Genomic DNA, 26987 nt, shown 5'->3' on the forward strand with positions numbered 1-26987 from the left:
AGTCACGAGATGGGTAGTAAAACACGGATGTTTTTGCGATCTTTCTCGTCGCTTGAATCGTCTTCTGGTCGTTTCAGTCTCATAGAAGGAAGAGGTGGTTCACCTTCATCATTTCTACCTCAAGGCAAAGGAGGAGGTGAAGGAGAGGACGGAGAGAGAGGCGATAGGGGAAGGGCTGTATCAGGAGCTTCGTCATATGATGAGAATTCCTCCTCTGAAAAGGGAACGGGACGTCACCATGAAGGTGATAAGGTTTCTTTGTCATCACCATCTTTGTCTGTATCTTCAAGGGACGGCGGAAGAGACGATCCTATATCAAGAGATAGTCGACAAGGGCAACACCGTACGTTCTTCTCTAACACGGGCCAAGTGTCGAGAATGGTTCTTTCCCTCTCTTCTACATCGAAGTCCAGTCAGTATGAAGATGACCGTCAGAGTAGCAGCAGCTGTAGTGACAGTAGGCTGGGGAGTTCCAAGTACTCTTACTCGAGTCACGAAGGAGGGAGCAATAGTGGCTGCGATGAAGACGAGCGTGGACATGTGGAGGAGGGGAGGATGAAAAAGAATACGTCCGGTGTGAGGAAACTCAATAGTCTCCACAGTAGTAGTAATCGGAGTGTCGATACAAATACGGCAGTCGCTAGAAGCAATAAGCCCTCTCAGCCACTGTCGACGAGAAAGGATGAGGAGGTCTCTTCTGTCCCAGAGGGAGAGGGAATGGTGTCTTTGTCCTTGTCGACGTCTTCAGCGGTAGGAGAGATTTCAGAAAGAGGAAGGAAAACAAAAGAGAGAGGGGAAGGAGACACGAAGAGAGACGGCGGAGGTGTTGGTGGTGGTCATCATGATGGTGGTGAGAGAGGCAGGATGGTTCCTCCTTTTAAGAAAGAGATCAGCGAGATGAAAAAGCCTGGGTCAGAGGTACAGAACCATTCAGACGAGGGTCGTAGGAGTGTGCCTGTGTTTACACGCCAAGCTCTTTTCGGTGAAGAAGACAGAGACGAGATGCTCCCCTCAAATCGCGAGAAGAAACGGAGAGAAGAAGGTGGAGATGATAATCTTGATCATGACGAGAATGAGAGTCACACACAGAGGAGGAGGAGGCCCGATGAGTCGGGAGATCCTGAACGAGAAGAGGGACTTCATAAGAAGAAAGGAAGAAGACTCGAAGACCGTTGTCAGCTGGAAAAGAAAGATGACTGTAAGGAAGGGACGGGCGGGAAACATCCGTCAGGTGAGGGGAATGAAGAAAGGAAGGAGGAAGGAAGCCACCGATATGAAGGCAGCCGGAGCGGAGAAAGAGAAAAAGGCAACGAGAATGCTGAAGTTTTCAGGGAAACTGTTGGATTGGTTCAATCGTCTTCAGCATCATCCTTGTCTTCTGGAGAAGTAAGGCTTTCACAGCAAGATCTTGGTCTGAATCTTTCCTTTTCTTTCTCTTCATATCCTTCTTCGGATAGCGATTTTTCCTCCTCATCCTCATCAAATTCCGCTGAGTCTTTCTCCCATGGACCAACATCTCAAACAAGGCATACCCTAATCTCCACTCAAGCAGAAACAACACGCCGCCCCCCTGGTATCTCAGACGATAGTCATCAAGCCGTCTCTGCTGTTGCTGCGACGGCGTCGTCTTCTTCATTTTCTCTCCGTGCTGTTCCTTTGGGAGGAAGTGAAGGAGATCATCCACAGCTAGCTTCACGCTCTTCAGCACCGAGCGTCTCTCCTCCTGCAGGAGGAGAGACTCGAAGCCATTCTCATTCTTCTTCTCTAGCACCCCCTTCTCAAGAAGAAGACCAAAGAGCATCTCATCCACAGCATCATCCTCCTCATCAGGATCCGAATGCACCGTTAGCGTATTACGTTTTAGGAACCACAGCTCCTACGAATAGAGTAATATTACAACGTGAAGGGGGAATCGGATTTCACTCATTTGCTACTCAGAAAGAAGATGGAGAAGAGAAAGCAGACCGGGATATGTCTTCTTTTCAGAAGGCATCTGTGAAAGATGAGACGTTGGAAGGAGGAGGAGGAGGAAAAAGAAGAGGAGAGGAGGGATGGTGGGAGCACGAGAATCACCATTTCCATCATCATGTTGATCTTCTTCAGCATAAAGAAAGACTTGTACAGCTTGGAGTAGATCCAAACCTTGTATTAAGAGGAGATTACCTACTACTATCTTCACTGTTGGGAGCCGTAGGAAGGGGATATGATGATCGTCATTTATCAGGTAGTAAATATGATTTAATAGTGGAGTTGTTGAAACAAAGGAGACGAGAGGGTCATTTGTCTTCTCTACCCACCGCAACGACCACCGACTCCTTTGAGGTAGATACCTCTTCTCTTCCCTTCATGACGAAGAGAGAGGTTCAACATGATGACTGCATAAGTTTCTCAACGTCGCTCGCGGGGGGCAAGTCCGATCATCACCAAGCGCCGGGTGGAGAAATACTTAAATTTCTATCGAACTCTGTTTCGTCGGTAGTCGAGAAACCCAAGGATAGTGAGGGGGCAAGCTCAAGACAGTTAAGTTCAGCAGAATCGAGAGAATTTCGAATCCGCACCACTGCGGCAGGTGTAGGAGAGGGATGTTTTGACACAAGTGTCCCGCCTTTACCGATGGGGATAGCAGTTGTAGCGGAGAGAGAGAAGAACAGAAGGGTGTTCTCAGATGTTGCTATGAACACTCTATCTACGGTTAGTACAGAAGAAAGCTTAAGAGATCTACCGCAAATCCAACCTAACTCGACCAGACCGACTCCTGCTGATGATCTGGGAAGAGGGGATGAAGCAGGAGGAGATCATTCGATGCTGCTAAGACTACTATCTGCTGAGAGGGCCGAGGCAGGGGATGAAGAAAGCCAAGAAAAAGAACAGAGTTCAAAGAAGCCTGTTAGTGAAGGAGATGATGCTCATAAGAGAGATCATCAAGATGAGTTCGGAGAATCTTCGTCAGTGTCTTCGATTCAGCAAGGGAAGGAGAAGGAAGAATCTGGTACTGGAAAAGGAGGAGCAGAAGGAGACTTCTCCTGTATGAGCTATGACACCAAAGCATCTGAAAGGATACGGGTAGTGAAGAAAGATGAAGCTAGTGTGTCAGGGGAATGTAGCAGTCGAGGATTCGTACAGGGCAGGAGTGAACAAGTCAAAGGATTTCGGGAGGAAGAAAGACAGCGATTGCCGGGAGAGCCCTCAAGTATACACAGGAGTCCTGGTGTAGGGCGTGAAAAAAAAGAACAAGATGATAAGACCTTTTCAAATGGTATCTCTACGAACAGAACCCATGTGTTTGGAGAGGTTGATGATGAGGGAAAGGGAATGGGAGAAAAAGAACAAGCTGTTGACGTACACAACAAATCCGTTTTCTCACGTGGCGCTGTCTGTCAATGGAATAGAGGGACAGACGTTGGCGAAGGTGGGATCGTTGAGTGTTTTGATGTGAATGGTAGAAAGTCTTCCATAGAAGAATGTGTTCCGTTGATCAAGTCTGAAGAAGGTAGAACTTCATCGTTCATTCCTCTTAAGTCCGAGCAGGTGGTCCATCCTTATATAACCATAACAAACCACTATCAAGGTCATATCCCCTCTCATAAAACGAACAACTCTTCGGGTGATGTAGCTCCTCCTGCGCATTCTGTCCCCTCTTCTGCTTCTCTACCTTCTCCGCCTCCCTCTCAGCCTTCGTTCTCAAACTGTCGGGAGAGCCATAGTATCGATCGTCATGGTCATACTAGTCAGTTTCCCGAAGTGCTATCACTCGGAGACGGTAACGGCGGGGGTGATTCTAATAGCTTCTCTTCTTCAACTGAAAGAGAACCAGTGAGCGTTTCTTTTCAACCTAGTCCGTCTGTAGGCCCCTTTCCTGTTGCTCGGGAAGTACCCGGAGATCGACGTCGTACTACTATCTCAGACAGTTTGACAGCGTCGGCGATACATCATCATGAAGGTGGATATTCTCACCCCAGTGTTTCATCCGGGATGTTCGCTCTTCCTCAGCGACCAGTGAGTTGTAAACGGGGGATGAAGGAGGGACCTGGAGTTTTCTCTTACCAAGAAAGTCAACATATCAGGAGTTGGGGAGGGGATACAGTAGTAGGAGGGATCTCCAACTCACAGGAAACTGCCTTTGGTGTTCCTCATTCTACATCTTCAGTTTCATCTGAGAACGTCGCTCTACCGCCTTTGACACAATGGAGTTCCAGTACATACACGTATCTTGCTCCCAATACTCGAAGCGGAGGTGCCGGAGGAGTCTCGTATGGTGGTGGGAGGAGTCATACAAGTCCGACGACTTCATATCCTTATCATCACCCTCATCATCCGTACTCGACTGGTTTTCCTTTTGCTACGCCTTTCCGAGCTTATATAGGAAGGCCTTCTCCTTTTCCGTACGTCGGAGGTGATATGAGAGGAGCAAATAGAGCTCGAGCTGTAGATACAAGGCCCGTCTACCCTTCAGGTATGTTGAGAGGGAGAGCAGACGGGCCCTTGGTGTGTCCCACAACGGGGTGGAGACTTGACAGAGAAGAGATCCAGAGAATCCCTCAGATGGCGAGTTTTCGTTATCCCTCGCTTCAGTCTTCTTCGGTTATGCCTCCACCGTCTTCATCGTGTTCTAGACGTGTGTCTGACGTGCCTCCTTCGAGATATCAGCAGGAAAGATATTTTGGCCCGGCGATGAGGCCTTGTACAGCAGGTGGAGTCGTTTCCCCGGATATACGAGATAGCTTTTTTCATAAACCATCGTCTCCCTCTTCGTTTGCAGGACTGTCAAGAGGTGACACGTTTACTTCCGTACCTCCTGCAGCAGTGGGTCTCTTAGATCCTCCTACGGCTTTGTTACCGTTGCTTTTTCCCTCGCCTCCCCGTTTCAGGAATCGTGTAAGTAACGAGAGTTCTACAAGTTCACTAGGAGACTCAACCATCTTCAATAGTACTAGTGGGAGTGGGGAAAGAAGAGAAATGCGAGGTGAAGAAGGAGTAAGAGGGGAAGGATTTGCGAGTATCCCCTTTTCAGAGGTGTCGTCTTGTGTTTCATCTCTTGGAAGCGAAGTTATCTCTCTTTTACAAGATACTCGTGATCTTTCTTCTTCTCCCACGGACAGCAGCAAATCTCAGCGAAGACACCTGCCATCTCCTTCTGCTATGGATAAGGATCAAGAACGTCGTGTATGCCTACCTCAGGAGAAAGCAGATAAGCGAGTTCGTGACTGTAGGGTTAGGTCACCAGTGAATGACCGGAACTCAAGAGATTGGAGGGAAGGTAGAAGAGAACAAGAGTTATCTTCACTTGTGAAGGAAGAGATCAACCCAAGCCATTCTCGGCAAACGCATGATGTCGCTGATTCTTCGCGGTTGTCAGAAAACAGGAATGCAGCCGGGTTAGAGGAGAGCTTTTCTTATTTTTCTTCGTTCCCGTCAAGAAGACAAAGTGATAGAAGCAGCGGGATCTCTGTGCAGATTACCCCCTCTCTATCTATGGCGGTTGATGTAGTGACTAGAGTTGATATCGCGGCTGGGACAACGCCTGGAGCTCCCTTTACACGTCATGTTAGCTGGAGTGTACCTCCACCTAACATTCGGAGACGAAGAAGACGAGCGGGGAAAATGGTAAGGCAGGCAGGGTGGAAAGTGGCGTGTGGGGAGTTTTATGGAAATGAAGAAGAGGAGGAGAGTGTAGAAGAATCACAAGAAGAGAGACGTGAATGTGTTGCAGGGTTGAGCGAATTCTGGAGTCAGCTGTTAGAAAGCCGTTCATTCCGTCTAGATGCGCCATCGTCATTCTCATTCCCCTCTGCGTTATCATCACAGGGAGGGTCAAACACGAGAGAAGGGAGAGCTGTACTCTCAGCTACGGCCAATGCTGGACATCCATCTCAGACACATGACGAAGATTCTGTGACTCAGCAACAACAGGAGCAGTCGTTTTTTCAAGAGCCACCACAGGCATATCGTCAGCAGGGTCTACAACATACACAGCAGACACCATTGGTCTTGCCACCGTCTCATCATCAGCGGACTGTCTTCTCTGATCGGCAAGATCGCTCGAGATATGCTGACGCTCCTCTACGTTCGCCTCCAGAAGGTCTCTTCTCATGCGTTGGTTCTCAGCAACAACAGAATCCTCATCAGGGAACTCTAAATCAGTCCTTTTTCTATCTTCCTACGGGTCACAGTAGTGCTGTTCTCGCACAGTCACCACATTCACTGCTACAGCAGCAACCAGGTGGACTTCATTCGGCAGTACAAGCGCATCGGATATCCCATGGTGAAGTCATTCAACAAGCCACCGCTTCGAGTGAGCCTTGTCAGTTTCCTGTTTTTGGCCAGTACTACACTAACAGCTCCCCTCTCAACCAGCACTTTCAGAAACAGCAGCAGGGTGAAGGAGGAGACGGGGGAGGAGAGGAGAGGTTTCACTCTGAAGACGTCAGCGTACCAAGATGAGACGTCAGCGTACCAAGATGAGGGGGGGGGGATGGTTGCGGGGAATACGCAAGAGGGAAGCCAGAGAGGGCAGCACATCTCAGGCCACTAAGTGGATAATCACGCACAACAGGTCATTTGCTTAAGAGTTTTAAATCACAAAAAGATTTATTTGGTCTTGTAGCTGTTGGATCGTGATTGGGTCTTATCAGGGACAGTCAAAGCAGATCCAGTTTCTCACAAGGACGGCAACCACAGTTGCTACCATCGTAGCAACAGCGGCCAGCCAGAGTATGAAAGGTGGTGGTGTGTTAATAGAGGGTCCTTCATATGCGAGCCCTCCTGCCGCAGCTTTTGCTTGCACAGGTCCTGAAACTCATGAGGGAGCGACAATCACGGATTCTGTCTGTAGTACCAGGGACAAAAGCAGCTTTAGGGGGGGTGCGTCACCCCTATCAAACATGGTGCAGGTGAACGCGATACAACAGTGACGAGTATAATCAGTACGGACAGACCGTGTCAGGGTGCAGTAGTGCTGGTAGTTGCCAGTCTGAGGGACAAATTGATGGACTCTTGCGGGGCAATGTGCCAAATAGAGGAGGCAGAAGAGGAAGATCAGAAGGAGGTAGGTACGAATCTACAAGGTGGCGTCAACAGGACAAAACTCAGAGGGTCAAGGGACGAAATCAACTGATCACCCAGTCAACGGAAGATATCTCCACATGCAACGGAGATCGGTGCCTTGGGTGCAAATGTGTGAGCTTTGTGTCTGCGTGTTCTAGAAGAACATTTGAAGGGTGAAGTGAACAGTGAGTGAGTCTCGAAACTGTGTGGAGCTGTGCTCGGTTTCTGTTGTGGTGCAAGGAAAGGCCTCCAGAGGTGACGAGGCAAAACAACCAGAGCAGAAGAATAATACCTAGAGCGTGTACAGCTGTTGTAGTAGTAGTATTCGTTGTATTGTTTCTTTGCTCTATCGGTTCCAGTGTCTTTGTGCGTTGAAAATCTTTTGAGAGAGCGCGTGGCAAAACTCCTGCGCGTATGCATTGCGTCACTTTGTCTTACCTGGGGGTGGTGGTTTACGTCTTCTACGTATCTGGTTTTCGTACTCCTATGGTGTAGGTGCATCAGCACGCACCTTCATCAGGCATTTGGTGCAAGGACATTCTCATTTGTGTATGTCTGTGGACTCACAGTGCACAGGATGATGATGATGAGGCCGTTGTTTTTGTTTCTAAGGCCCTGGTTCGTAGGCCCTCTGACCAAGCTAGCATGGAGGGCAGAGTACTTAGGAAAGGCCGGGGAGAGGGGGGGGTGTGCGAATCCCTCTTTCCTGTGATCCAGGCCATTCCCGTGTGTTGATTTTTGTTTGCTGCGTTGTGCAATGTGGGCAAGTCAGACAAGCCAGGAGAAGCACCGTCTTTGTCCAACATATTTGTTGATTTTAGCAGCAGTTGTGTTAAGGCCGTAACGCAGCAAGCCGGAAGGACTTTCCGGTATTTCTGGACAAGGGGGCGAGGGGGGGTGTTGAGCTGCTTCAACAAGTTGGCTTACATACACTTTGTGTCCTTCACTGTTGTTGCTCTGATCCAAGTGATCGAGCAACAGCATGAGTTGTCGTCGAGGAGTTGTTGTTCTCATTTTGTTCTCAGAGCATTCTATGTTGGTGTCTCCCTGTCTTCTGGTATGCATATAGAGATGTGTATATTTGTGTGGATGGGTTTCTAGAACAAACACGGTATCTGCTTTGAGAGGGTGGAGAGACTTGTATAGCTTCAGTTCTGTCTCTGCAGCCCTCTTATTCAGTGTGCCAGCCATGAGACAGTCTGCTCGCTAGATTGTTGGTTCAGATAGGAGTAGATTTCTTGTCCCGTCGCACGTTGAAATCCTTCGTGAGTTCTCTTCTGAGTTTCTGTTGACTCGACTAGCTTTGTTTGTGTAGGAGGGGTAGTTTTCCGTTGTGATCTTGATTGATGATTTGTCTCATTCTGTACGTCGTCCAGAGGGAACCAGTAGTAGTCAACGCTTTCGGTTCATTAAATGTTTTTTTCTAAATTTCGGGGTTTATTCAAGTTCGAGTATATCTTTGTCAGTGTCGTATCGACGTCTTGTTTTGTCAAGAACAAACAACAGCATGGAAAGGGCACGTTCGATCTCTTCCTGAAAGAACAGGCAAGATGCTACAGCAAAGAGAACTTCACTCAGCGAAGAAGCATATTCCTGTCCACTGACACCGCAGGTGACCAACTCTCAGCCGCAATATTTGTACCCGACAACAAGCAAAATTCTTCTCTTTCGACCGGCACCAAGTGGCCACCTGTACCGGGTAGAGCCAGTGTAGTGCATGTGCTCATCGGAGCGCATCTTAAGTACGCAGGTTGCGTGCGAACTTCCGGAACTGCGGACGCAGTTGTGGAGTTTTTCTGAAAGTTCCCTGGGCATTGAGAAGCAATAGTGCGTGGGGCCCGTCACCGCCCCGAAACATTTACGTGGTCCACTTCCGAAGCCACGGTTCCCCGATGGAAACTGCGTCTCTATCTGGAGGCTGCGTTAGTTCGTTTAAGCCACGAGAACGAGCGGTAGCGAGACGTTTCGACCACTTCAGCCGAAGTCAGCGGCCTTTTCGCTCAAAGGACTGGCTCAGTAAAAATGAGTTTTGTGTGTGTAGAGATACCCGGATTGTGGACGCGTTCACACTGGTGTTCGCGTGATAGTCTGAGATAACAAACCCGGGAATGTGCATCTTTGGGATGCTGCGCATTAGCTTTCAAGCCTGCCTACAGTCGTGTTTCCTACAGCCACCCTTCTCCAGATGTTGATCCGACAGCACCTGCAGAAATTAGAGCCTGGTTTTCTCCAGGTAGATCTGAATGTGCAACCGGGACGATGCGACACAAGCGACAGCACTCGGCCTTACAGACGCCGTTCACGTACCCGGAGCTGTACGCGACCACTGCATACAGTTCCTTTTTGCAGAACTCTCAACCTGTTCGACAACAGCTGGAGAGAAGCCCCCTGGAGTTCTAGGCTCTGTTTGCTTTCACCCCCCCAGCCACCCCGGAGGATGTCTCAGCCACCGCAAAAACCGATACCTCGGATAAGTTTACGCTTCACTTATTAATGGTCGCAGGTGGACGGATATGAGCGGTTGCTGTTCAGCTTGAGTGAGATGACTATCATGCGACACCGAGAGCCAACAATAGCCGTCGGAAGTCGCAGCAGCGAAGCATCTAGGTTGTCCGGTCCGATGCGGAAGGCCCTCACGTCCTAAATGCTAAGAAAGACAAAACTGCAATACGCACCCGTAATGGGCCCCATGGTTTAGAGCCCTTGCCAGTGTAGCATCTGGCATGTGGTGGGACATCTCGTAAACAGCTCACGACCCAGGCTTCCTCCTACCAAAAACAAAGGCTTCAGAGGGGTGAACTCATCGCCGGCTTAACCGGTTCGGCACACAGCTCAACACACCGTGCATCGCTCGACGGGCAGAGACGTGGAACTCCCTTTCTTTGGCCTATTTTCGCGCTATATATTCTTTCCTATTCGTTCCGTGGCCTTCGTCGGGAAGGATTCGGTGGCATTTCCCTGCGCTCAAGCACGCGCTCCCAAGACGCGTCTCGCAAACGTTTTCCGCTGTTCCGCCTCTCGAGCTGCTTCAAGTCGATTTTTCATTCCGCCTTTCAAGTCTGCGGGCGTGAATGAGTTTTGTTTGGACAGTAAGGTGAGCATTGGCTGCCCAAATGGAAAGCTCAGGCAAGCACCCCCATAATGGCACCGCAGGGGCTTCCAGTGCTGCAGACTCGCTGTCAGCTGGGGTGGACGGCACTCAGCGAGCGACAAAGATCACCAGGATAGAAGAGGGCGAGGACGGAGCTGTCCGGAAAGCGGTGAAGGTGAGCGTTTTCGTCCGGAGGTTTGTAGACTCCGGTGGAACTGTCTAACTGTCGTTCAGCTGGCCTGAAATTCCCAGTCTCGACGGAAGCGGCATGCAGGTTGTGCGCCTGAACATAAGTTAGTTTACTTATGTACGTCTGCAGAATCATAAACGTTGCTCGTGTTTCACACGTATGTTATGCATAATGAAGTTTCGGCGGAGGGAGTGTGTGTGTTGTCATTTCAGTCTTACAACAACCAGGAATGGCTGCACAGTCGCTCAGCCCGAGAAGTTCGCATTCTCTGTGAGTATCTTGAAGTCGAAAGCAGGCTAAGAAGCCAGAAAGTCCTCTGCACTTTCCTCCTATTCGGATCAGCCCGGGCGCGCAGCCCAGAGCAGTGGCAGCTGTTGATGGATGAGGCTCAACGGAAACTGGAAGACCCAGCCACGCGAGATCGGGCTGAACAGGAAATCGCTAGACTCAAGACGATCCAGTGGATGTGTCCTTACTGGACGAAGATCAAGAAGCTTTCTTGGATGCTGATGTCATGGCTGCAAACCGATGAGGCGAGAAAGGTGAGGCAGCCTAACTGGTCGCCATTTAGAAAGAGCGTCAGGACCGGTAGGGGGCGCTCCCGCTTAGGAGTGCTTCAAGCACGCTACCAGAATGCGCCATAAGCTGTTCAGGGAAGCCCGGGTTGCGTCAGCACGTGGGAGCATCAAAGTGTCAGGCGCGGTAGGGTATGGTGAACTAATTGTGTGTTCTGTAGGCAGTGGCTCGGTTGCTGCGAGAACTGCCGTCTCCGGTTGGAGGAACTGGGCACCATTACACCGCGGCGGACGTTGTAACCGTTACAGACGCTGCCCTGCCTTGTCCAGTAGCTATCTGCACAGGCGGTGGCCCTGGGATGATGGAAGCGGGGAACTGCGGTGCCAGCGAGGTTCCTGGAGGACGAAGCATGGGGATGGGTGTTTCACTTCCTTTTGAGAAAGGACTGAACGCGTTCGTGGATGAGGGCCTCGCTTTCGAGTTCCACTACTTTTTCACACGCAAATTCTGGATGGTATACTCAGCTCTGGGCGTCATTGCGGCGCCAGGTGGTGTCGGCACTCTTGATGAGCTGATGGAGGTGCTTACTCTGAAGCAGAGCGGGAAGATGAAGAGAGACATTCCTATTGTTCTTTTTGGCAAGGCATTCTGGAAGGTAGGTACGCCACAAGTAGAAAAGCGTACCCAGGACTCCACTTTGTTCGTCAGTACGTATGATTATTGTCTCTGGAGAGGACGATCGTGTGGCGTCATGTGCGTCAGGGGAGCCAGTTACGCGGAGCGTGTTGTTTTGTATGGTTTCGCATACGCGGTCGGCGGGTACAACAGTGCACACCAGCCCCCAGGTGATAGCTCGTAGGTACGCCCCTCCCGCCCTGTGAGACGGACGGGCAAGACGTATCACCCTGCAGGCTGGTTTTGGCAAAAGTTTGGGATTCGCGGAAGTAGGTACCTGTGCTCTCTGTGTTATGTTACATACCAGGATGTGATTAGTTTCGACAAGTTGGTTGAGTATGGGGTGGTAAGCGAGAAAGACCGGCAGCAGCTTTTCTATACAGATGATGAGGACGAGGCCTTCAATTACCTGAAGAACTTTCTTCTGCAGGACAAGCTAGTACTAGGAAGCCACTACGTTCACAAGTCTTTACGAGCCGGGGGAGGCCCTCGGCCCCAAGGCTTGACAGAGCCATCCCCTGCAAACCGATCAGAAACGAGCATGGATGACGATACGATGTAAGGAACAGGGGCAGAAGTGTAGGGGGTGGAAGAGATGCGGCTTCATCTGCGCCGGCGGCCCCGCAGCTGCCGTGTACGGTTCAGGGTTCAGATCATCACTGCGGCGCGCAGCGTAGTTCCGCCGTCACCGAGTGCCCGTACTAACTCTGGACAGCCCTCGCCTTACCCCTTTTGCGGGGTACTCCGGCGCTTTTCCAAATTCTGCAAAATCAAAAGGTTGCGTGGTTTGCGAGCTACCGCTGGAGAGAAGTACTACTTGAGCGAGAGGGGTTCCAACAGTCGCTTCCGCATTGCCTCTCTGAAGTGGTATATCTCGGACAATGTATCCGCCTTTGAGTGGTAGTCCTAAGACCCTGAGTACGGAATGCGCTGAAAAATGACTATGGTCACCTTCATATCTACGCATTTGCTGATTGGTTGGTGAGTCCCCGATCCGCATGATTCCGATCTGTGTTAATCCACTGCACCTCTCCGGGGGCGGCTTGCGTCGACAGGGAAGTGAGGGTGCGCTCATTTGGAACGGAGCGGACCGAAAAGCGATAGCAGTGAGTTATGTTCGATTTGGTTGCATTATAGTGGGACCCGTGAACCGCAGTACAGCGTCTCAATGACACTGAACTCTTACCATGCACTATCTTTTCTAGGAGTCAGACCAGTTTCCTGTGATAGGCCATCTGCTGTTTGCCTTGTGTGCCTGGGCCTAGTACCCAGCAGCAGGCACAATGACAAGATGCGCTCCTTGTACACCACTCCCTGTGTCCTCTCCTTACACTGACAATTCCGAAACCTCCCTGAACGACCTCCGAAACGGTCCTGGAGGCGGCCGAGACTTTCGTGATAACGGTACACCTGCACTGTTGTAACACGGGCGGGTTCACGAATCTGGTCTCCACCGAACACGGTTGTTACGTTCAGGTCGATTCGATTCATGTGAACGACCAGTGAGTACACCACGAATAACCTACTAGCCTTCTCACCAGGTTACAATGTCCCGCTACGCAGGCAGAAATTCGACAAAAGAATGTACCGACATATCGCTGTCAGACACCAGATTGACACGAATATGCTTCCTGTAAGTACCGAGAAGTCGGCGTCTCCGTGTACGCGTGCCCAGTGTTATTTCCATGAGCCTCTTGGAAATGCTAGATGAGCATCATCTCGATAATATTCTTTAGTTCGGCAATCTGCGGGTTGAGCGCAGAACCTTCCTTATTTGTGACCGAACATGATATGACAGGCCGCGACACACCGCACGCTCGCCCTAGGGCGACTTTGCTTCGAACAAACACGTAGGGGACGTTCTGAGGTAACACAACAAGGAAGACGTGAGAACGCGAGCGTGACGAGCAAGTGCCTCACACTCAGAGCTCCACGCACACCGTCCGAGGGCACTCGCTCTTACTGCCTTGCTTATGATGCAAACTGGTAGTGCAAAGCGTCTAGTGCAAGGAGACAATTTCGAAGAACACACAGGACAATGTGAAAAGTGAAAAATGCGAAGCGTTCGTAACGGCTACCGATTTGCTGTCACTCCGCCATTCTGCCTCCTAACTCCGCAACCTAGCGCTAATCCAACTCACAGTGCAGCGCTAGGTGTCTGCCGTGTTACGCTAGCCTCGCTCCGTTCGTTCCTCCCCCTCCTCAGCAACCACAGGCCGCATGGCAGAAAACGCACTAGTACTAAAGCCTGACCTGACAGGCCGCATGCCAGAAAACGCACTAGCACTCAACCCTGACCTGACACGCCTCTTTTGCTGCGTCAGGGGGCGGTTACCACACCAACAGACGAACCAAATCACTTTCATGCCAGTGCAAACGCTTACCTTGTCTTCGCACAGCAGGGGAAGATGTAACAGAATCTCGAGAGGTTCCGCGTCTGCCGCCAGGATGACGATTTCTGCTGTACCTCTATTGAGGGTCTTCGTTGCTGCGCGACGAACGGACACAGTAACAGACATCGGCCAATTGACTCTACAGCGTGTGTGAAAAACGTTGAGGGCAAAAGCCTAGAAACAGTGTTTGTGAGGACCATTTCCTGCCTGTTAAAGTACAAGAGCACCCCGTGGAACATTCTGGTTCGGAGATCGGAGAGAAACGGCGGCCTTCCGGCTGCTGCAAAGACAATAGGTTGGCAGTGCTGTGAGTGTCGAGACTAATCAAGCTGGAAATCCGGGATGTTACAGATTCCGCAGATACCTCGATGTTTTGCCACAGCTGCCGGGACCTCTGTTGTACAAGAATATGACGCCCGTCAATCCACTTTAGCCAACCGCGCTCATTGTTTCACCGACGTACAGCGCCATTCTCAGTGGCAGAAGCGAGCTTGAGACTGGCCGCCAAAACAAGCGCGCCCCCGATCCCCGTGACCTAACACAAGGGACCGAAACCGGGTACTAGTACTATTTTGAGGGTTCGCCAACTCTGTCATGCGGTCCCGTTCGCGGCGACCGGGAAGTGAGATTTACCGAAGTGATGGTCAAATACCACGCCACAATTCATGACCCCGAAGGCCGTACCTTCATTTGCACCTTTGCGAAGCTGTTTGTAATTGCACGCCTGCTGAACAATCTCAAGAATCTGGTTCGTCACCTCTAGAGAGGCAAGAGGGTAAGCCTTGGAGCTGACTTCTCCTTGATCCGCGGTCATTTTGCCGGATTATCCGCGAGAAGTCCACTTCGCCGATCAACAGGTCCCGACTGCCCGGGAGGAGCCAAGGAAAAAGAAGAGTGAAGATTTAGAGACGCGAAGAAACTAAGTTAGAACGGATCGCAAGCTAGCGTCCCTCAGCAGCTCAGTTGAGTTTTCGATTTGGTTGAATCGAAGCGAATGAAGCGAGTGTGGGAGTTTCGCTGTGCGATGAGCGAGGATGAGTTTGAAAGAATCTGCGAAGTTCAGCGGCTCAAAACGCATACGTCGAGGAGCGCTATCATTGCGGCTGCTTTCGTACTTTTATCTTGTGGGAAAACTCAGCAACTTAGGTTGGAAAGATTCACAAGCGCATGGTGTAAAATGGGTTCGCATGCCCATGCAAACCGGGGAAAAAGCAGCGGACGCGTTTGTCCAAGCTGTTCCCCGCAGCGATAGTGACCGCTGCAAGACCCTGTGCCGTTCAACGTAGTGAATGCGCAATATTCGAGTAATTGTAATCATGTGGACATGCCTTTGGCTTCGCCAAATACTGAGCGCTGCGGTCTCGTATCTAAGGTGTAGGGTCGAATATATCGAATCGAGCATCCCCCGTGCCCCGCGTAAGCGCACGATCGTAAGTACGGGCGCGGACACGGTCTGAAGACGGCAACTGCGTTGTCGAAAGGTTGAAAAGAAAATAAGTTCGCTGGAAGACGAGACAGTTTCTCGACGTCTCCCAGTACCTCCACTGCTTGTGCGTGCCCTAGCCAACCACTCCGGGATCGGATAAACTCCTATCCAACCGCCCTGCTCTGTAGCTGAAAGGGCCTGCGCGCTGCTTGCTCCATCTCAAGTGGCGTAGCCCGACTGGTTGGTCACAAGCCCAAGCTGACGCCAGCACATAACGCTGTACTCAAAGCTCTAACAGTTGCACTGCTGACGGCGCTTCACAGCGCTGCCCGTGATACGGTGCAACGTCGTCAGCGCGAATTCGGGTGTATGTACGTACACTGTGCTCGTCTTCGTGGGTTTCCAGCAGGGCATGCTCTCGCACGAGATGGGCGAGCACTTTAACCAGGCGCCTCAGCAGCCCACGTAAGGGATCGCGATTTGCATAGAGTTGTGCCGCTGGATGGGCACGGGGGACATTGCTAGGTCGAGAAATCCAGTTCAGGGTCGAAGGCAAGTTAGAGACTTCAAAAGTACAGGTGTTAGTAACACTGCCAAGCAACGGCAGACGCTCGGCCGCGGTACAAACACAAGGGTACTTCGGCGGACAGCGGAGTCGAAAGAAGCTCCGGTCTGTTGGAGAGGGATGGAAAGCGCCGCGTGCCAGCTGCGGAAGAGGACAGAACAGTGATGCAGCGGCTCAGCACTGCTACTTCTTCGCCGGCTTTTTCTTTGGCGCTTTCTTCTTCTTGGTTGCCTGGGCACACAGATGGCGAGTGTTTGCAGTTGCCCGATTGTACTGTCATCTCACAGCCACAGGCGGCTTCGAGCCTGAAGAGTGTGTTCAAGAGATACTCATTTCCTGATAACCGGTTCGCGGCTTCACTCAGTTGCTCGGCCTTACCTTCTTCATCCTCTGCTCTTCTTCAATACGCTTTAGCTCAATAAGGAGTGTTTCCAGCTTGCTGAGTTTCTCGTTCCTGGAGAGATAATAGAATCGCAGCTGTTCTATACGTTGGCTTACTCAAACTAGTGCCGCGACCGCATCAGTGCACGACAGCGACATACGGTGGAAGGGTGTGGCGCACAGTGAAAGAGGATGAATGTGATAGGCACACAGTGCAGTCTGGCTCCAGACTCCGGTGAATGAGCTGATTTGTTTGTGAGATAGGAAAGCGACTACGTGTTCCCTGTACGGCGCAACTCAGCACAGGAGGTGCATTCAATCCAAGCCAAGTGCAGTAAGCCAGGGGACGTGGAGGCACCGTGTTGCTTCTACCGGTGGGACAGTGCTCAGCCCAAAGTCTTTTTGTATCGCCGCTCTGCAGCTCTCGTTCTATTCCTGGAGAAGTATTCTGGGCCCAGGCAGAAGAACTCAGCAAACCGTTTGCAGACCTTTGACCACGAGAAGCACGAGGTATGAAAGACAGGGAAGCAGAAGCGCACAAACATCCTCCCGACGCATGTGAGCTCGTGAATACACCTTCGCTCATCTCACGTTACTGAGGTCGCGACCCCCGTCACCGCGGATGTTCCACCGTGCTACCGAGCTTGCAGATGAGAGAAAGGTATTAGTATGGCGGGGAATGGCTAACATCCACGAAGTGCTGTGGTGTCGGACGAGTAGCTCGATATCGAGATGCACCTATACCTATTGCGGGCCGCTCTTACTTCCCTGTTGTCAGGGTTACTACCTCCACTGAAACGCCTCCTCTACTAAGCACTCTTTCCTCCGGTCCATCGACTGCGACAACGGCGCTCGAGATACTGGTTCTCTCGGACTTGTGCTTCTACTTGGCTCACTCTGCAATTGAGATCAGAGCAGTAGCTACTCCTGATTCCTTGGCTGCGGCAATCTCCTCCTGCAGGGATGGAAGCAAGGCGCCTAGCAGTATTCATCCTCTTACAACAGGGCCTGGGGCGCGCACGGTGTACGCCAATTGCAGGGCCAGCAACTCGCCCTCTTCAGTGGCCTGCTGGAGGTAAGGAGGGGACGCAGCTCAACTGCTAACAAACAGTCCGCACCCGAAATTGGAGAACGATCTCCTCGAAGGGCTCAGATTCTTTTGCCCAGTCGGGAAGCTGGGACTTCGCGTCGCTCTTCAGATCGAAGAACGCCGGAATGGCACAGACAGTTTCCACACTCTCGATGCGCTTCTCTAAAGTCCTGTGGTGTACAGCCAATTCACAGTGGCGACCACAAACAGCTGTCGAATTGCTGTCCATGTTTGGCTGACGTGACACAACACGGTCTCAGAGCTCCCCTCCTTTGGGTATCGAGCTCAGATCCGTCCTGTTGTTGGTGACCGTTGGCTGTCAGAAAGCAGGTGCACCACTACCTGGCACCGGAAAGTTGACGGCAGCAAACAGACTTCTCGGTTAACTTTCGAATGAGCCTCCGAGATCTGGCCTCCCGTTCATTCGCGGAGGGTGCTAGTCTCCAAGCAGCGCAGATGACAAACTCCTCGGCACCGGTTCCGGCTGCCCCAGGAAACTCTAGCCCAAACAGTGGCAACTGTGAAGGTGACGAGACTCAGTGTGGACAATAGAAAGTCAAGACATTTCAGAGGTTACAAGTAGCCTACGCGGCGGCGACAAACCGCCAGCGGTGAAAACCAGTCTCAGCCACACCGCCCGTCATTCATTAAATCACTGACTAGTTTCTGGGCTTCTGACTGCACTTCGGCTTTGTCAAGCAACTCGGGGTCTAGCCGCCTTTCGCAGTGTGACTGAGCGTAGACAATCCAATCCAACGCAACAGTGCGCTCAGCTTCTAGGCCGGGTCGGTGCTGAGCCTTTTATCTAGATCGTCCGTCTGTTCGAGTCTTACATGTAGTCCAGGGTTCGCTGTCTTGTCTCAATGGCATTGTTCAGCAGCACTGGATTGGCTGAAGCTTCGCGTGCTGTCTCTATGGCCTCGTCAAGAGCACTGCAAGCATTGTACCAGCCAGGTGAGTCAGAAGTCTTTGAGTTGTTGTGTGGCGCCCGTGGCGCAGTCTTCTCTGACGGTCCTGCTTTGCTTACTCTGTAGCGCGGGGGCCAGCCACAGTGTCGGCGGATACGGCCGATGTGTCGTACTTGTGACAACCAACAGGACCTAGCAACTCCAAATTGCAAGCATGGAAAGGCACTGGTGTGGGTGACGCACTTGAGGAACTTGGAATTCGGGGTAAAAGCGTCGTATGAAGGTTTCTTCACGAGCTTGGTAATGCGCAGCTCTATCTCAAGCTTCTTGAGCTCACGCTGAGCAGCATTTAGAACCGCTTCGTCACAGTTTTTCTCAACAGCAATCTGGATGGCCGCTTTCAAGCGATCAATGGCGGAGTAAAAGTCGTCGTCCGTTACGAGTGCCTATCAGAAAGAGAGTGCGCGGGAGCGCCAACGAGGATTGGTGGGACGTTTGTAGTCTCCACTAACACCGAACCTGTTGGCCTCACAGGCAGGTTTGTGCTGACGAAGCGTGAACAAAGCGGGTTGCAACCGTGAGATAGCTCAGGACACTCAGGTACGCAACCTCAGGGAAGCAGAGCAATGCAGAACCTGGCCGCGAAAAAGGACGCACGGTGCGGTGTGATGAAGGAAGAACTCCACAACAGATATTCCTCTTTCCCAAGCAGCTATGGTCCATCATAGGAAGCAAGAGAACTATACTTACGCGGACATCCATCGCTTCCGATAAAGCAATCTTTCCTTCGAGCTTCGATTTCTCTTGTGAGATCCTCTTTTGGAGCTTCGGGCAGACCGGGTGGTCAGCAGTCAGCATCAATGCCTGAACAGATGCCCGACTAGGTACCGCGTTTTAACACTTGTGACCCCTCCATCCATCAGCTTCTTCAAGCGTGAAACATCGTGGGCGACGATTGAAGGAGCTTCGCACGGCGGAGCAGCAACATTCGTGCGGAAAGAGCACGCTGTGGCGCGGTCCGGTTTTTTGAAGTCGTTTTACTCTCCTACTGAGCACTCCCGTGTGCCAGATCGCTAGTGCGCTTACAGCGTCTATTTCGTCTAGTGAGCCACTTTCCAAGGCCTGATGGATCCGGTCCTCTGCTTGCTTGTTGAGGCGTATTGTTTCTGCCGACCTGCGAGGGGACGGGATGGCACCGCAGGCCCACAAACCGGTGCTGCGACTGTTATCAGCAGCCGGGAGAGTGGTCGCTGTGGGAATCCGACTGGCAGGTAGCGCGTGGGGTGGTCCTCCGCGCCAATACGGTGGCAGCTTACCATGTGACAGGGCATTCACGTTCATCGTCTTCTGCTGTGTTGTACACCCAAAACATCTTGACTGCCTTCTGCAAGGTTCATCCGAACCACTGACACAGAGAGAGCAAGGAACTATTTGCGTTGCTTCCGCCCGGGTCTCCGACACCGGTGTAAAAGTGCTGTAGCACCCCTGACTTCGCGGATAACAGCACACTTGCCTTCTGGCAAAACAGGTAGAGCGACCGTAGTCGTCGCAGCAAAGAATATGCGGGGGTACCTGCTTCAAATACAAGTGTCAGTATGTGATGGTTCGACTACTTTTGCTCCGTACGAAACTCGGTACAGAATTTCAGCATGCGTCTGACTGCAGGCGAATGAGGGTTTCGGTGAAGAGCGAGAGACTTGCCAGAATTTCTCAATTAACAGCAGAGGAGCAACAGTCAGACGCAGTCGTAACAAGCTCTTCACGCAATTGCTTACGCGGGCAAAGAAACCTTCAGAAAAGCTGCACATGTATCGCATAACCTTGTACGAGAAGTGTTCTCCGCTGTCCTTGCATTGGGTTGCTGTTGATGCTGCCTCCAAGATGAGCTTGCTGCCTTCAGTCTACGAAGAGTGTATTGAAAAATAGTGTGCTGGGCGACCGTCGGTTACAGTCACAGTGAAGGAAAGGCCGGGAATAGTAACTCCACTGCAGTCTAGATATACAGGCAACCGTGTATTGTGATCACAATACTGTAACAGTACTTCATGACAGCATTTAGGGGCGATTTGCTCATGCGTTTTTTGCCAGATAGACTTCAGGGGGTGCGTAGACCGGACAGGTCGCAGGAGCTGTCCTAATATTATCTAGCGACACAGATACAGCCTACACCCTGAGCAAGATCAAGCATAAGTGCCGGCAGTGTGAACGCGATTTCTGCTCGGTGCCTGGAGTTCACTGCCTGCCGGTCCGACCGCTGCTGCCCCTTGTGACAAGATGTGGCCAACCCACACTCGCAAGAGCCAATGCTGTGTGTCCCCTGCCGTTCTTCGCGTCGACGTCCACCCCGAGACTGAGGATTGTCTTCACAGTCGCGACATCTCCGCCAGCGGCAGCTGAACAGAAACAGATTATCCGATGCTGCCAGTCCGCAGGTTACCCGGGTTCCTAACCTCAGATGTGAGCTACCTGCTTCCCCTTCCCCGCGCTTCCTGGACTCAGTTCCTGTGCGGGAGCTGCAGCCCCGCCAAAGCGTACCTTGATGAAGAACGGTATTGCCGAGGACATCTTTAACGTGTGGAGAAAGGCCTGCTTTCAGAAGAAGCCACACGATTTTCAGATGGCCCTTAAACGCAGCCCAGTGCCTGGCAGGCACTCCGGAAAGACAGAAGACAGCAAGGAGCTCTGCAGTGCTCACTTTTCCCTCCTCTCCAGTGAGGCTCCAATCCACGCGACGTAGTTCGCTGGGGCAGCGCATTCCGCGGTCCCAACTTACAAGGGCGTGTACTTCTTCGGCCTCTGCTGCCCGCCATTCGGGAGGCGACTTTTGAGAGAGTCTAGTGAGTCTTCCAATGACGACGCCTGGTTCAAGAACAGCAGTATATGTCCGTACTAAGCCGCAGTGAATGTAGGTCCCTCGTTACTAGCTGTGACGGCGAAGGGCAGGATGATTTTCCGGTACCGACAGCAGCTCAGCGGGGACAAAGCCCTGTGATGAGTCCTCAAAGTCGGCATTTTTTTTTCGCTAGTGTTCGGTTCGTGAGAGACTGAGGGAGAGCTGCCGCCTCGCCGCGACATCCTTGCTGACAGGAGAGCCAGTAAGATGATCTACCCCAAGTTTACCTCGGGGTCATCTTCAACGACCGGCGGACCGTATTGCGGAGAGTAGTACATGTTCGCCGCTCCTCCAGCAAGCAGCTTTCTGACCAGTGGCATATTCCCGTTTGTGGCTGCCCATTGCAGCGGAGTCCATTGCTTGTCATCCTTCGAATCGGAGTCACAAACGAGAGCTTACACGTCTCAGGTACGACGCATGCGAGTTCCTGTCTCGCTACTTCAATCGTGTGAAGGAAAGTATGTCCCCGCGGGTACGTCCCCGGCTTCGAGCGTTCTCACTCAGGCTGGCAAGGAATGTCGCCGGCTAGTCTTCTGCTGGTTGTTGCAAGTTCTGCGTGTTTGGTGCTTCCAACATGCGGTACAGAGGCCAACTGACAAACAAGCAGCAGAGCTGTCCTCCAGCTTCCTGTCCCTCCGGCTGGCCTTTCTCGTTTCGTTTACCTCGGTACAGCAGTCTGCACCTTCGTCGAGAAGCTGAAGCGCTCTTTCGGTGTCGTCTCGGGAGCAGGCTTCTAACAGCCTTTCGTTACGGAGCGTCTGCCTGTCCTCTTTAGAAAGAAGCTCCTCGCTCGAGTTGCTTGGCTCCACAGGCTTGATGAATTCTTCCATTTTTTTTCTCCGAACCCTAGTCACCAACTCAGCGGCTCTCTCAAGCAAGTCTCTATTTGGTGGAAAAGAACCCGGCCGGGCAGAAAGGTGTCATGGCCAAGCCTGGTTGCCATGTACCCCGGTGCTCATTATAAATTGAATATTGTTGCTGCGTGAAGCCCCCAGGCCTCACCGTTTGACTACTGATGTTGGTTTCACGCCAAGAGATTGTGGGAGTGGCCGTCGAGGAGAGCAGGACTGATGGGCGGGGCAAAGAGAAACACGGAGTGCGTCCGCCGGTTTGGTGGATCAAGAAGCCCTCCAGATAGTTTGGACTGGCTCGCCAGCCAGGAGGAGGCAGGTGGCCAAGTAGCCTGGGGGCCAGGGTGTTTGATGGCGTGCTGCAGATCTACGCCGCCTGGATATGACGCCTGGCGCCTCTGCGCGCCCGACTGCTGACTACGCGTCACTCCCGTGTAACAGAAGCTCGTTCTGGCCGATCACATGGCGGCCAAGTCTGCAAGCAACTTCAGGCTGCCAGCATCGCTGTCGACTGATGCCACTGCTCTTCGTCAGTTTTCTAGGTGGTTTTTAGCGCATGCACCTGTAGAGAGCCCGGGGGGCCCCTTCCGCTTTCGACCTCAACATGCGCGCTGCAAACACACGAAGCGCAGGTGTTTACAGTCGCAGCTTCAATTTGTCTATAGAAGGCTTAAGAGAACCCCATCGTGTCCGCATGTAGGGTCACAGAGCGCCCGCAACTTCCGGCTTGTGACGGATTTCTGTTGTAGATCACAACCGAGGACCGGTGGTCCAAAAGTGATAAGCTGGATCCTTACACGGAAAAGAATGAGCCGGTCGTGACAGCACCTACCATCGGCCGAGGAGACGTTCCCGGCTACTGCCACCGGCCCTTATAGTGCGGCCAGTTCATTCTAGAGACCCGCTGGAAGTCGGGCCTGGCAGCGACGGCCCTAAAAAAAGACCATTCTGCAAGAAAGCCCCCGTTACTGGAGACCGCGGGTCAGAGGCAGGACAAAGGCTCCTCGGCAGTGCCTGACAAGAGGAAGCCATCCTTCCATCTACGCAAAAGCCCGGGACACGGGACCAAGGCGGAAAACCTCAGTTATCAAGCTTTACGGAAATAGCCTTTTCTTCATCAAAAGTGCGGGCTTAAAAGGCGGATGGTGCGCGCTAACTGGACGAGATCGGTATGTGCATACAGCGTGGTCCCACCGCTCCGCAGCGCGGTACACAGCCCCTGACGGACTGTGTTTCACATTTTCTTCCTGCATGTTCCCTTTGGAAACGCTCCCGGGGGGAGCCTTGTTGCCGTCGAGCTCAATCTAGGAAGCTTTTGTTAACAGAACAGAACGCCTCACCGTGCGCCGAAGAACACTTTTTTGCTGCCGTCCAAGTGCTTGCACTAGCGGGCTGGCAGGAAACACGCGCCACTAGCGACGGGGTTGTGCGCAGCCATCTCCGGAGTCACGGAGCCACGTCAAAGCGCATTCGCCTTTTCCAGCGACGACACCAAACCAAAATGATCCTGCTGCGTATCAGAAATCTGCCGCGGGAAACTCGCTTCGCAAATAGCTGAGGTTGCCACAGTCCACCGGGTCTGTTACACCGCTACCCCCATAATAGATCACTCGCTCGCCTCACTACAGTTAGCCAGGCCACAATCGATGCCGGGCAATCGAGACTCAGGCACCGCACTACGCACGCGAAAGACACTACATGAGGTAAATGTTCTGACGCAATCGCATGAAAGCACATTGCAGTAGCTCCTGACGAAAACTACGGGTGAGCGAGGAGGGGCTTGCGTGTCTCGTGGTTGGAATGAATGGCTTGACGGTGACCCTGCAGCTTCCCGAAATCTGCATGTTTTTCCCTTCTTTAGTCGGACATCTTTGAGATTTCTTCTTGTAGGACGTCTCGGGCAGCTGTTCTGTTTTTTGCTCCTCTACCTGTTTCCCTGTTCCAAAGCCTTACTGCCATTCCCCGCGTGTCCGAGTGTGCTGCCTCCTTCCCTCCCTCCTGTATATCCGGTCACTCAGGTGCTCCGAAGTCACACCCCATCAAGAGAGGAAACCAAATTTCCGTGGGTAGTGTCAGCTATCCCTAGCGTTGCTGGGAAGCAGTCGAACATGCCTTGAGCGCTGGCGCATGCGTTATATTTTTCCACTCGTGGAACCGTGATTTCTCAGTCTCGGACGGTTCTCAACCATATCCTTGATGGGTGCCATCTGCAAACATCGCTACTCTCGTGCTCGGACACCCCGGTGATCAAGGGCTTGTTTCGGATGCTATGTTATAGTCATGGGTGTCCTGACAGCACAGTTGACGCGGTCCGATACCTCATTCAACTCGGCGTCACCTCGTTCGCTGCTGTCTGTCCAAACCGAGAGATGCCGTCTTTTGTTTGCTCCTTAGCCCTCTCCTTCATTTTCAGCGCGGGACATGGTCGGTCGGTATCAAATGTTGCACCTGGCATCGCATAGTGGTACACAAAGAGTGGAATGCCACCCTTTCAAGTGTGTTTGTCGGTCTCCGAATGCGGCCAAAGAAGAGGTCTTGTCGGGATCGTGAGAGGTGCCCAAGACGGCGGACAGCGTTGTACTTTTAGCTGAAGTCTAATCTAAGTCAAAAGCTCTTCTCAGGAGGTGTCTGTCTACTGCATACTCCACCACTACTAAAAGTTTCGTAGCGGTGGACATCTTCAGGGTACCTGTGACCGCGGTGTGTTTTCTCATAGCGTCTTCGCTCCGAGACGCCGCCACCCTGAGTGTCATTGTCCTGGCGTCCCTTTGGCTCTTTTATCCGTAAACGGGCTTCCTTCTTCCGCAGTGAAGAAACTTGCTCTACACTTTTGTTACCGCTTCTTCCTCTTTTCCGCCTAGAATACACTCCAACATGTAAACAGACGGGTTCGTCTCTAGAGCGGTTCATCAGCCCGAGGCATAAGTCCTAGCCAACTGCTACTCTTTTCTCAACACATCTGCTGCCGTAGTGTGACGTTTTTTATTGAGGCCTCGCAGAGTGACGTTCAAGCTCCCTCTTCGTCTTTCACGCTCCTAGCCATCGGGCGACAACTGTCTGAGTTCCTTCTCGTGTTCTTCGGGCTTAGTCTTTATCACTTCATGCGAACAACTGCTTGTGTAGGCCCTGTATAGACATATCTTGTATGTGCCTACCTCGCACACGTGAAACGCGGCGCTGTGTTACAGGAGGACAGTGAGATGACGCCCTTGTAGTGACGATGGCGTCGGCACCACAGGGGCTTCGCAAATCTGAGTGGGGTGTATTGGGAGATAAGATCAAATGGCCAGCAGGCTTCTTTCCGGAGAAGCGCCTCCCAGGTACGATGACACGGTAATGTGAGAAGCTGTGGACTATAAGAAGAGGGAGGCTCGTGAGCGGTTCAGCAGTCTCCCGGACGCGGCAGTCAACGCGTGTTGTGGTTCTGGGTCGCTTGGGTATTGGTTGGCACACGCACATCATGCGTGCAGGCATCCTTCGCCGTGTCTGGTGTGTACTGTTTATGCATGAAGATGTTGTGGTTCTCCGTTGGATGGGCGGATCTGTCAGGTGAGTCTACGCTGTTACAGATGCGTACGTTACGTTGCTTGCCTGTTTACATTGACAGGTAAGAGAGAATAGCTGTCTCCGTTCTATAGAATCCTGACTGCATGAAGAGTCTGATGTGGGTATCTGTATGTTGCGTGATGTCCAGGCAGCGGTGTCCACGGAGAAACATGGGTTATATCAAACAATGTTGACAAGGTGTCGAAGGAATTGGGGGACTTAAGGTGAGAACGGAGACAGAGAGTGACGACTCGTGTAATACTTTCTCCTTCTTTCATTTCAACAACTCTTGTGAGAAGCTCACAATACAGATGTGGAGTCGGGAAGACTGTCTGTTTCCGGCTGGTCCGGAGCTATCAGGGGTGGTAGCCCGAACTGGCGTTTTGAGGACTGTCACCAGGAGTACTCTCCAGGTGTACCTTAGATGGACAGCTGGTTTCTCCCCTGCACGCGTACATCAGTATCCGTATATGTACATAGGGGATCAGACGATATATGAGTACTTTGCTTCCTAGGTTGGCGAGGTGGCTGATTTCCGACTAGAGAGTGGTAGAGACAGTAGTTTTTTCTGTTCTGTACTTCTCAGTCCTTCCGTCCAAAGGGGGTCCCGTCTCTGCTGACACATTCAGCAGACTGTTACTCCTGACTGCGCCCGTTGTTCTACGCATCACTGTATTAGATAGTCGACACTCTTGCTGCATACAGAACTCACCACACTCGTTTTCCCGCTCTACTTATTGTTCTCTCGCTGCGTGTTTGCATACATCTGATGATGATAAAAGAGCGAAATTGGTGGATGGTATTCAAAGGCTGGAGGAGGGGATCCAGGAGGCTTCGGCTGCTATGGACGAACCTCTTGAAGGAGAGGATGAAGACGATGTAGGGTATGATGATGAATACGACTACGCGGATCGATTTGACCCCCATGACAGGTAAAAAGTACGCCCCTTCTATTCTTTGTTTCTCTTCTTCTTCTTTCCTATTCCACTCACGAAATGTTCTGTTGGAATCTTAGTCGCTGCTGACCGTTCAAAGGAGTTTCTGTATGGATGGAGTGAGCGTTCTTGTTTCTTCTTACCTCCGTACTTCATAGCGGGTGGAAGGACCGAGGTAGGGAAAGGGTCAGAAAGCTAGTGCAAGTACGGAGTGGGATAGAGCCAAGGAAAGAAAGGGGCGATCGAATCACGCGGACGGAGGAGTGGAGAGGGGCTTGAGGCGACAAGAAAGCTTGCTTCGAGCCTCTCCCCTCCCCCCACAAGCGAGAAGGGCTGGAAGCATTTCCCATGCCTAAGCTGTTACTGAGATGTTCTTCGCTACACAGTATGTACATCTGTGCATATGGAGTATAGTAAGAGCTCGGCGTAAGCTACTCTTCAGACGCGTTTCACACCTTTGTGTGGAAGCTGCCAACAGACGCA

At 51.9% G+C, this 26987-nt stretch overlaps 6 protein-coding genes across 6 annotated transcripts in view; 3 read left to right on the forward strand and 3 right to left on the reverse strand.

Moving 5' to 3' along the window:
• The window catches only part of CSUI_007170 (uncharacterized protein), a 16471-nt gene extending 7867 nt beyond the window's left edge, over window positions 1–8604 (forward strand). Inside the window, exon 1 of the mRNA XM_068067320.1 lies at window positions 1–8604. This exon is cut by the window's left edge and continues 7867 nt beyond it. Coding sequence (XP_067920701.1) covers window positions 1–6441 — 6441 coding nt within the window. The 3' untranslated portion in view covers window positions 6442–8604.
• Window positions 8605–10217: 1613 nt separating this feature from the next.
• Window positions 10218–12078, forward strand: CSUI_007171 (lysine decarboxylase family protein; the record flags this gene model as incomplete). The annotated part of the gene is made up of 4 exons (XM_068067321.1): window positions 10218–10310; window positions 10538–10867; window positions 11062–11496; window positions 11824–12078. The coding sequence occupies exons 2-4, from the start codon at window positions 10703–10705 to the stop codon at window positions 12076–12078; spliced, it is 855 nt and encodes a 284-aa protein (XP_067920702.1). The 5' UTR covers window positions 10218–10310; window positions 10538–10702.
• Window positions 12079–13042: 964 nt separating this feature from the next.
• CSUI_007172 (nhp2-like protein 1) lies at window positions 13043–15246 on the reverse strand. Its single transcript, XM_068067322.1, has 3 exons — window positions 14594–15246; window positions 13901–14004; window positions 13043–13378 (listed from the first exon to the last, which is right to left on the reverse strand). The coding sequence occupies exons 1-3, from the start codon at window positions 14721–14723 to the stop codon at window positions 13220–13222; spliced, it is 393 nt and encodes a 130-aa protein (XP_067920703.1). The 5' UTR covers window positions 14724–15246; the 3' UTR covers window positions 13043–13219.
• Window positions 15247–16260: 1014 nt separating this feature from the next.
• On the reverse strand, window positions 16261–17606 carry CSUI_007173 (ankyrin repeat-containing protein; the record flags this gene model as incomplete). The annotated part of the gene is made up of 3 exons (XM_068067323.1): window positions 17400–17606; window positions 17178–17236; window positions 16261–16354 (listed from the first exon to the last, which is right to left on the reverse strand). Exons 1-3 carry the CDS (start codon window positions 17598–17600, stop codon window positions 16261–16263), a joined length of 354 nt encoding a protein of 117 aa, XP_067920704.1. The 5' UTR covers window positions 17601–17606.
• A 594-nt stretch (window positions 17607–18200) lies between these two features.
• CSUI_007174 (ankyrin repeat-containing protein) lies at window positions 18201–22054 on the reverse strand (the record flags this gene model as incomplete). The annotated part of the gene is made up of 8 exons (XM_068067324.1): window positions 21835–22054; window positions 21429–21540; window positions 20815–21138; window positions 20055–20173; window positions 19596–19663; window positions 19366–19453; window positions 19030–19143; window positions 18201–18725 (listed from the first exon to the last, which is right to left on the reverse strand). The coding sequence occupies exons 1-8, from the start codon at window positions 22000–22002 to the stop codon at window positions 18201–18203; spliced, it is 1518 nt and encodes a 505-aa protein (XP_067920705.1). The 5' UTR covers window positions 22003–22054.
• A 1250-nt stretch (window positions 22055–23304) lies between these two features.
• Window positions 23305–26500, forward strand: CSUI_007175 (protein kinase (incomplete catalytic triad); the record flags this gene model as incomplete). Its single annotated transcript, XM_068067325.1, has 3 exons — window positions 23305–25343; window positions 25718–25793; window positions 26352–26500. Coding segments are annotated over exons 1-3 (324 nt in total), but the record flags the coding sequence as incomplete, so codon positions are not given.
• Between the last annotated feature and the right edge of the window lie 487 nt (window positions 26501–26987).

This window comes from Cystoisospora suis (genome assembly GCF_002600585.1).
Source record: "Cystoisospora suis strain Wien I chromosome Unknown contig_3724, whole genome shotgun sequence".
Classification (NCBI taxonomy): Eukaryota; Apicomplexa; class Conoidasida; order Eucoccidiorida; family Sarcocystidae; genus Cystoisospora; species Cystoisospora suis.

Excerpts from the sequence above, each read along its gene's own strand:
- CSUI_007172 (XM_068067322.1), bottom strand. The coding sequence starts at position 14,723 with ATGACCGCGGATCAAGGAGAAGTCAGCTCCAAGGCTTACCCTCTTGCC. Across the intron at positions 14,005-14,593 it reads TCGCAAAGGTGCAAATGAAG|CAACGAAGACCCTCAATAGA; the intron begins GTACGGCCTTCG and ends TTCGTCGCGCAG. Across the intron at positions 13,379-13,900 it reads CCCTGCTGTGCGAAGACAAG|AACGTCCCCTACGTGTTTGT; the intron begins GTAAGCGTTTGC and ends GTGTTACCTCAG.